The 10,247-nt window shown below is 42.5% G+C and overlaps 1 protein-coding gene across 1 annotated transcript; it reads right to left on the reverse strand.

The window, feature by feature from the left end:
• Positions 1-8,483: 8,483 nt before the first annotated feature.
• On the reverse strand, positions 8,484-9,291 carry LOC148865476 (uncharacterized). Its single transcript, XM_088976392.1, has 2 exons — positions 9,243-9,291; positions 8,484-9,124 (listed from the first exon to the last, which is right to left on the reverse strand). The coding sequence occupies exons 1-2, from the start codon at positions 9,289-9,291 to the stop codon at positions 8,484-8,486; spliced, it is 690 nt and encodes a 229-aa protein (XP_088832518.1).
• Between the last annotated feature and the right edge of the window lie 956 nt (positions 9,292-10,247).

The following is a 10,247-nucleotide window of genomic DNA, read 5'->3' on the forward strand; positions in this document are numbered from 1 at the left end:
ACTCTCCTCTCACATGGATCCCGGGAATTAAAACCATTTGCAAACAATTTGAAACCGCACACATATATATATAAATATATTAATTTTGCAAAACAAAATTCCAACGATTGAAATCAACTGCCGGCAGTTTGGTTTCCATCAGAGAGAGTGCATTCCCGATCATTACCCTTTGTCCGACAAAGTGGTTGATTCTGTCACTATGATCACCCACTCAGATAAATTCTCAAACTGCCCCAACATACCCAGGTTTTGATCCCCGCTAAGGATCTCACTGAATGGCATATCAAAGGCAGCCTGATCCAACACCTAGTGAAATGTCATAATCAAGTCTAGGGGTCAGGTGTAACTTTCCAGTTTTGCCCATCTATCTCCAAGGTCCAGGGCAATACTGGAAATCTGGTCCGGTTCAAGGATTGAAGTAATCCCATACTGCATGTGCCTCGGGTCTTACCCTGGTGGCTGAGATAGGCCATCCCAACACTTGGTGGCACATCAGCATCAGCCTTGGTAGGAAAAATCTCCCCAGACTTATCCAACGGCTGTGAACATTTAAAACTAACATGAGTCTTTATAAATGTCCAGTTTTAGGGTTTTACACAGAATTAAACCAAACAACATGAATCAAACATACACTTTATTTATTTCCACTAAATAACAAAAGTACATCAAATCAGATTGAAGCTAAGGGCATACAAAACTGTCTAACAGCTCCCACTTGCACTTAGGTCCAATCTGGTACAAGCCGGAGTCCCATACTTTCCACGTGTTTCCCAAACATCTTCTGTGCCAGTGGCTTAGTCAATGGGTCTGCCACATTATCCGCTGATGCTACCTTCTGAATCAGGACGTCCCCTCTACCAACGATCTCCCGCAGTACATGGTACTTTCTCTCGATGTGCTTCGACTTCGAGTGAGCCCGAGGCTCTTTAGCCTGGGCGATCGCTCCATTGTTGTCACACAACAACGGGATGGGAGATGTGCTGGATGGAATCGCTCCCAATTCGTGTATGAACTTCTTCATCCACACGGCTTCCTTGGCAGCTTCACTTGCGGCAATGTACTCGGCCTCGGTTGTGGAGTCTGCAGTGGACCCCTGTTTGCTGCTTTTCTAGCAAACAGCACACGATCCTATCGTGAAAACATACCCAGATGTAGACTTTCTATCATCTGGATCCGACTGGAAATCGGCATCGGTATACCCTAGAACTTGCAGTGAACTACCCTCGAATACCAGACAAAACTCTTTTGTCCTTCGAAGGTATTTGAGTATGTTCTTCACAGCAGTCCAATGCTCCTACCCTGGGTTTGCCTGGAATCTGCTTACCACACTCACCGCCTGAGCAATGTCAGGGCGAGTGCACAGCATGGCATACATGATGCTCCCTACGGCTGAGGCATAGGGAACGTCTCTCATGCTCTCAATCTCCTCAGAAGTCTTGGGAGACATCTTCTTGGAGAGAGTGACTTCGTGCCTGAAAGGAACGTTTCCTTTCTTGGAGTTCTCCATGCTGTACCTCTTGACAATTTTGTCAATATAAGCAGCCTGGGATAATCCAATTATCCGCTTCGATCTATCTCTATAGAGTCGAAGACCCAGTATGTATGAAGCTTCTCCAAGATCTTTCATGGAGAACTGCTGTGATAGCCATACCTTGACTGAAGTCAACATTCCTACATCATTCCCAATGAGTAGGATATCGTCCACGTACAACACCAAAAAGGTGATCTTATCCCCACTGGACTTCCTGTAAACACAGGGCTCATCCAGATTCTGCTCAAAGTCAAACGTTTTGACTGCAGAATCAAAACGGATGTTCCAACTCCTAGAAGCCTGCTTAAGTCCATATATGGATCTATTAAGTTTACATACCATGTGTTCTTGACCAGCAGCAATGAAGCCTTGCGGCTGCTGCATGTAGATATCTTCACTAAGATCTCCATTCAGGAACGCGGTTTTGACATCCATTTGCCAAATCTCATAGTCATGGTACGCTGCTACAGCTAGCAGGATCCTAATGGATTTAAGCATGGCCATGGGCGAAAAATTTTCCTCACAGTCGATGCCTTCTTTCTGAGTATACCCTTTCGCCACCAAGCGAGCTTTAAAGGTCTCAATCCTACCATCGGGGCCCTTCTTCCTCTTGTAGATCCATTTGCAACCAATTGCTTTTACCCCGGGGGGCGGATCCACTAGAGTCCAGACTCCATTGGTCTCCATTGAGTCCATTTCAGCCCTCATGGCCTCCACCCACTTCTGGGAGTCTATGTCTAACATAGCTTCCACGTAAGTCACAGGATCCTCTTCACTAGTCAAGGTTTCCACCAGGTAACTATCCTGGTCATAACCATATCGGACTGGTGGTCTGGATACCCGGGTGGTTCATCTAGGTTGGTAATTACCTGGAATTTGTGGGACATCTCCCACTGCTCCTGAGCTCTCCTCATCAAGAACTATTTCCTGACGATGGGTGTCCAGGATGTAATCGGATTCTAAGAACTGGGCGTTTCGACTGCAGAACACTTTCTACTCACTCGGGTCATAGAATAGATAACCCACCGAATCCTTTGGGTAGCCTATAAACAGGCAACGACTGGTTTTAGATTCCAACTTGTCCGCACTTGTTCTTTTAACGTGTGCAGGACAACCCCAAATCTTCAAGTGTCTTATACTTGGCTTCCTTCCGGTCCAAAGTTCAAATGGAGTTTTCGGAACTAATTTGGTTGGATCCTGATTCAGCACGTAGATAGCAGTCTCTAATGCGTATCCCCAAAAGGATGTGGGTAATTGTGAGCGTACGAGAAGTGACCGGACCATGTCTAACAAGGTCCTATTCCTCCTCTCTGAAACACCGTTGAGTTGAGGTGTAGCAGGAGGAGCTAATTGTGACACTATCCCATTGGCCTTTAAGTAGTCCCTGAATTCGTCAGAGAGATACTCGCCACCTCGATCTGATCGAAGGGCCTTAATTTCTCTCCCTAACTGTTTCTCGACTTCCTGTCTGAACTCTTTGAACTTTTCAAATGATTTAGACTTATGTCTCATTAGGTACACGTAACCATATCGTGAAAAATCATCTGTAAAGGTGATGAAGTACACGTGTTGATTCCGTGTCCTAACACTCAGGGGACCACATACATCAGTATGTATTAGGTCAAGTGTGCCTTCAGATCTTTCAGGCTTATCGTCAAATGGCCGCTTAGACATCTTACCTTGAAGGCAAGGTTCACAAGTGGGAAGATTTTTTACTGTTAAAAAATCCAAAGGACCATCCTTTACCAACCTTGTGATTCGGTCAATACCGATATGGCCAAGTCGGTAATGCCAGAGGCACGTGGGACTTACTGAATCACGATTCCTTTTCTTGGGATTTTTGACCGACGTAGTTTCGGTTAAGTTAGTTTCCAGAGAAGCATGTAGAACATAGAGACCGTTCTCTTGTTCACCGCATGCGATGAATTTATTATTCTGTTTAATAGTAATCACATTACTAAAATAAACAGTATATCCATCCGCACACAGTTTTGAAATAGAAATTAAATTTCTTCTCAAGTTCTGTACATAAAGACAATCTTTAAGTACAAGTATTACTTCTTTAAAAACTAATTCTACGGTTCCTATTGCTGCTGCTACAACACTTGCAGTTGTTCCCAAGAATAGTGTCACTTCACCTTCACTCAACCTTCTGCTAACTTTGAACCCCTGCAGTGAGTTACACGCATGAGTTGAAGCCCCGGAGTCAACACACCAGGACACAGAAGTAACTAACATGTTAGTTTCTATGACACAAGTTTCGATGTTACCTTTGTTAGATTCCAGGTAGGCAGGACAATTCCTCTTCCAGTGGCCGGTCTGCTTGCAGAAGTGACAGACATCAGATGCCTTGTTCTTCGTCTGCTTCTTAGGATTGGCAGCCTTCTTCTGAGGATTCTTTGCCTTTCTCTTTTTCTTGCCCGATTTGTTAGCTTCAGCAAGCATAACTACAGGCTCATCCTTCTTGAGTAGATCCTCGGCTCTCTGCAACATATTGCTGAGTTCCTGGACGCTGACATTCAGCTTATTCATATTGTAGTTCATTGTGAACGCATTGAAGGAAGAGGGCAAAGAATTGAGGATGGCATCCACTTGCATGCCAAGATCTAGCCCGGATCCAAGAGCTTCAAGTTCGTTAATGTAACCCATCATCCGAAGACAATGGTCATGAACTTTCTGCCCTTTGGTCATCTGCGCGGTCATGAACAATTTCAGGACCTTCTGTCGAGTAGAATGGTTCTGTTCTTCATACATTGTTCTTAGACTGTCCAATATGTCCTTGGCTAGTTCGATCTGATCGAACTGCCTCTGTATTGAGTTGTCTAATGAGGCAACGACAAAGCAGCGGGCTAGGGAGTTCTTATCCTCCCACTCTTGGTAGTCCCTTCTACGGGCCTCAGAAGCCCTATCACCCGGACGCTCGGGGGCTGGATTTTTCACTACCTTGTCTAACTTTTCGGAAGTTAGGACCAGCATAAGATTTCTGTACCAGTCGGCATAGTTTGGTCCCTTTAGCTTGTTATCGTCTAGAAGCTTTGCAAATTGACCGTTTTCCATTTTCTGATAAAATAGCAAAATCATTAGTCCACAAACTTAGTTTGATTCATGTTACCTACATAGATATGGCTTTTAATCTATGTTCCATTCCCATTTGTTCATCTCTGAGATTTCCCTCCTTTCTCAGTGACGGAGACGACGAAATGTCTCTGGAAATGTGGGAAATCACATGGGGTGCGTGAAGCCAACTGTTTCAGTTGCATAACCCCACCACCTTTCTGTGACGGATCATATCCACTCATCAAATGAGTTTCCCTTTGGCCTCTGTCAGACAAGGTTCAGAGCCGTTTTCAGGTAAACCTTTCTGTCCAGTGAGTGCTTACCCATCATATTCAGGTTACGCCAAGGTACCGTGAGAGAGTTCCCATTTTCTGGTGAAGCCCCTCCCACATCGGTCTATGACACCCCTATCATCTTATGAAACACTCTAATAAATCCAACAGCAAATGGATAGCCCAATTTTATGGTGCGTTTCCTCATTACTGAAGGACCCATCATTGTGATAATGACGGAAGGCCTTTAGAGAGTCCATCATATGGGTCTCCCTATCACATGCATTCATATTTGCTAGAGGGAACAAAAACGCCCTAGTTTTAATTTAGGTCAAACCAGAGTGGCTCCCACTGACTTTCATAAAGTCAGATTTCTGGTGGGCCTTAATCGGCTAGGGGTTCCGTACGCATCCCTTTTCAGGGTTGTGGGGCCCACCAAGCAAAGAGGGGTCATCCAATGACCTTGAAGGACACTATGGCAATGATGTGCATTTAGCCATGGTGTGCGTAAGAGCCACTAACGAGTCTTCATGGGCCAAGTACTTATGGCCCATGGTCGCAGCACATCAAACATCCAAACATCACATGTAAAGGAGGAATTGATCCAATCAATTAACTGCTGTAAAGCCCATTGAATAGCCCATTTAAAATCTAAGTCATTAACAATTAATGACTACTAGGTGTATGGGCTGAATCGCAGATAGCAGTTCGGCCCATACAGCTTATCTCACAGTAATGGCCCTTTTGCAGTTTTAACCCTTTAAAACTGGGCTTTACAGGTGGGCTGAATTAATCCTTGTAATTGAACATCAGATTTGGAACAGCAAGTGTGAGAAATACAGACTGAAAAACAGTCCCTATCGAACCCCAGATTCGGTCCAAACAGTTTTGGTCCAATCTAGTCCAAGAGGATCCAAAACTGATTTTCAATTCAAGAATTAATTCATGAAAGATCTGAAGTTAATAATCTTGATTTAAAACAATCACAAATCAAACTATGGACTGTTCGCACCACCTGCAAAACAGAGGTTAATCACAAGGGTTGCAGTTTCACAAACTGCAAATCGCAGAAAGCGATTTCTCCAACTGCAAACCTCCAGCGCCGCCTTCTTCTTCCTTCTTCTTTAAACAAGAAAAATAACAGAAATCCTATTTCTATTAATTACATTCTTGATGAAATCCTATACATTCAGTCTAAAAATAAAAAAAATTTATTTACAAACCAAATATAAATAAATAGAAAGAAAAAGGGTGCGCAGACTATCTGCGCCAAATCTGCACTGTGATCTCCAGGTTCGAACAGTCCATTAAATCAAAATAAATAAAGAACAATTCTAAATAAATTTTGGATTTAATAAAATTAATTTCAGATCAATCGCCCTTAACAAGAAACAGTTTCTTGAAAAAGAAAACAATCTGCGCAAATCTTGAAAGAACACCTTCTATCCATCTACGCAGGGTCAGATCTGATTTTCTTTTGATTCAAGATTCGAACCTGTGGCTCTGATACCACTGAAAGAATGGTAGGATCCATCTAATGGACGCCATAAAGGTTGCGGAATGGGTGGGCGAATTTCAAAAAAATTTCCTACCTTCTCCCAACTGGGAATCATATTCCCTAAGTTTAGAATACAATATTCAAGGATCCTACTTGAACCATAATCAAACCAGATCTGTACCAAAAGATAAATGGAAGGAATATACCTGATCCAGAGAAGCAGTATCTCCCAAAGTTGGTGTTCACGCCCAAAGAATGCTCCAAGATCCGTTCCTGCTGAAGATGACACAGCTGTGAATGGAACAGAACCAGCAGGGTGCGTCCTACACACTGGATCCTTCACAAGAATCCTCTGGAAGTACTAAACACTGAATCTTTTTCAGTCTTTCTTGCAAGACTGATGTCAAGAACAGATTTCTTGACTTTCTTTTCTGCAAAGATCTAATCTTGCAATGGCAGATGGCGGCGGCAGGAGGAGATCTCCAAAAATGAAAAAGGCTGAACTGCTTTTTCTCTTTTTCTGGAGAGTATGAGATCTGATCTCAATTCGTAGGAGATATGCTATCTTGCGATTTTTTTCTTGGTTCGAAATCTCCTCCTTTCTTCTTGATTAAGAAACCTCCTTATTAGGAGTTATCCCAATCCAAATCAGTATTTGGATAGGGGATAATCTTAATCCTTTCTGCAGATTAGCTTACTCCTGATCTTATCAGGAGGTTACCAGATTCAAATCTAATTTGAATTTGGTCTCTAAGAGTGGATAAGGCTAAAGGCCCAATCCTTTTACTAACTTTAATCTCAAATTCGCCCCATGGATGGGTGACATATCAGCCCACCTTGAAATGGGCTATTGGCCCATTAAGTGTTCAGTGTCTAATTACATTCCAATCTACTGCACAGTTGTGCTTCTTTGTATGGCGTGGGACCCAAGCATTGATCTACACACCAGCCACATGGGTTCGGCCCAACCTCTAAAACAAGGCCCAGCCAAATTCACTGAAAAACTCAATGAACCCCTTGAGTCCATCATATGGACCCTATGGGCCCAACACTTACATTAAGTGGTCCTTGGGCCAAGCCATCTTATAAAAACTCAGGGACTGTGGGCAGATGCAAGATTAGCCCATCAGGTATTATGATCAAGCACTGCCCGACAAGAGAGGACCTCTCCCTCGGCTGCAAGGAATAGTGCCGCACTCTCCTCTCACATGGATCCCGGGAATTAAAACCATTTGCAAACAATTTGAAACCGCACACATATATATATATAAATATATTAATTTTGCAAAACAAAATTCCAACGATTGAAATCAACTGCCGGCAGTTTGGTTTCCATCAGAGAGAGTGCATTCCCGATCATTACCCTTTGTCTGATAAAGTGGCTGATTCTGTCACTATGATCACCCACTCAGATGAATTCTCAAACTGCCCCAACATACCCAGGTTTTGATCCCCGCTAAGGATCTCACTGAATGGCATATCAAAGGCAGCCTGATCCAACACCTAGTGAAATGTCATAATCGAGTCTAGGGGTCAGATGTAACTTTCCAGTTTTGCCCATCTATCTCCAAGGTCTAAGGCAATACTGGAAATTTGGTCCGGTTCAAGGATTCAAGTAATCGCATACTGCATGTGCCTCGGGTCTCACCCTGGTGGCTGAGACAGGCCATCCCAACACTTGGTGGCACATCAGCATCAGCCTTGGCAGGATAAATCTCCCCAGACTTATCCAACGGCTGTGAACATTTAAAACTAACATGAGTCTCTATAAATGTCCAGTTTTAGGGTTTTACACAGAATTAAACCAAACAACATGAATCAAACATGCACTTTATTTATTTCCACTAAATAACAAAAGTACATCAAATCAGATTGAAGCTAAGGGCATACAAAACTGTCTAACAGGTGCTTCTGAAAAGGCATACTCTAGATGCAGTGGGAGTTGTTTCAGCTCAAGGGTAGGTGGCTCTTTGATTGAAGACTTGCTTTTTGGCATTAAGGGTCTGTCCAACTTCTCCAACTTGATGAACCTCTTTCCTTGAAACTGAGGATTAGCATTCAGGTATGCTAACATGCTCTGAATTTCTTCATCATCTCCCATTATGGCTTCTCCTTCTTGTATGCATTACTCCAGGGGATCAGCTGACCTATTGACCTGAACACACACACCAACCACATAGTCAATGACATCTATCATATAACATGAATTATCACTAGACGGTGCATGTTTCATAGCATCAGACATCTTAAAAATTACTTCATCATCTTGAATCCTAAAGCTTAGTTGTCCTTGTTGGACATCAATCATTGTCTTTCCTGTAGCTAGGAAGGGTTGCCGTAGAATAAGTGGAACGTCAACATCCTCTTCCATATCTAACACTATGAAATCCATGGGAAAAATAAATTTATCAACCTTAGCAAGCACATCTTCTATGATTCCCCTAGGATGCTTGATGTACCTATCAGCTAATTGCAATGCAACTCTAGTGGGTTGGGGTTCAACCAGCCCTAATTTCTTAAAAACCGAATAGGGCATCAAATTTATACTAGCTCCTAAATCACACAATGCCTTCTTAATCTTTAAACTGCCTATAGTGCAAGGAATAGTAAAACCCCCTGGATCTTTCAGTTTCTGAGGCAGCTTGTTGAGGAGGATTGTTGAGCATTCTTCATTCAATGCAACTGAAGCCACGTCTCCCAATTTCCTTTTATTCGCCAAGATTTCTTTAAGGAATTTTGCATAGTACGGCATTTGGGCTAAGGCATCTGCAAAAGGGATGTTAATATGTAAACTTTTGAAAATTTCAAGAAACTTACTGAATTCCTTTTCCATTTTGTGTCGCTTTAGCCTATTGGGAAATGGTACTTGTGGCACCCATCTTACCTTCTTCCTTTGCTTTCTTTTCCAAGATTCCTTTGCTTTCTTTTACCATGAAAGAATGGTAGGATCCATCTAATGGACTCCAAGAAGGGTGCGAAATGGAGGGCGAATTTCAAAAAAAAATTTCCTACCTTCTTCCAACTGGGAATCATATTCCCTAAATTTAGAATACATTATTCAAGGATCCTACTTGAACCATAAACAAACCAGATCTGAACCAAAAGGAAACAGGAAGGATTATACCTGATCCGGAGAAATAATATCTCCCAAAGTTGGTGTTCATGCCCAAAGAAGTAACCAAGATCTGCTCTTGCTGAAGATGACATAGCTGTGAATGGAACGGAACCAGCAGGGTGCATCCTACACACTGGATTCTTCACAAGAACCCTCTAGAAAACTTGAACACCGAATCCTTTTGTCTTTCTTGCAAGACTATTGTCAAGAACTACTTTCTTGACTTCCTGTTGCTGCAAAGATCCAATCTTCCAACAGGTAGTGGCGACGGCTGAAGGAGGAGAAGTCTAGGGATGAAGAGGGCAGAACTTTCTCTTCTCTCTAGAGTCTATGAGAGATCAAATCTCAAATTGCAGGATGTGTTTCTTGCTTGCTCAAACCCCCTAGTTCGAAATCTGATATTTCTTCTAGGGTTTTTCTCCTCTTTCTTCTTGATTAAGAAACCTCCCAATATTTTAGGAGTTATCCCAATCCAAATCAGTATTTGGATAGAGGTTAATCTTAATCCTATCTGCAGATTAAGTTAGTTAACTCCTGATCTTATCAAGAGGTTACTAGATTCAAATCTAATTTGAATTTGGTCTCTTAGAGTGGATAAGGTTAAAAGCCCAATCCTTTTACTAACACTAATCTGAGATTCGCCCCATGAACTGGTGATCATATCAGCCTAGTTCAAAATGGGCTTTTGGCCCATTAAGTGTTCAGTGTTTAAAGGGACTTCTAATCCATATATGATTTGGGTTAGCAACTCCTAATGGGATTAAGAGCTGATCC

Source organism: Nelumbo lutea, chromosome 3, assembly GCF_056320005.1.
Source record: "Nelumbo lutea isolate HS-2025 chromosome 3, American lotus-T2T, whole genome shotgun sequence".
In the NCBI taxonomy this organism is placed as follows: Eukaryota; Viridiplantae; Streptophyta; class Magnoliopsida; order Proteales; family Nelumbonaceae; genus Nelumbo; species Nelumbo lutea.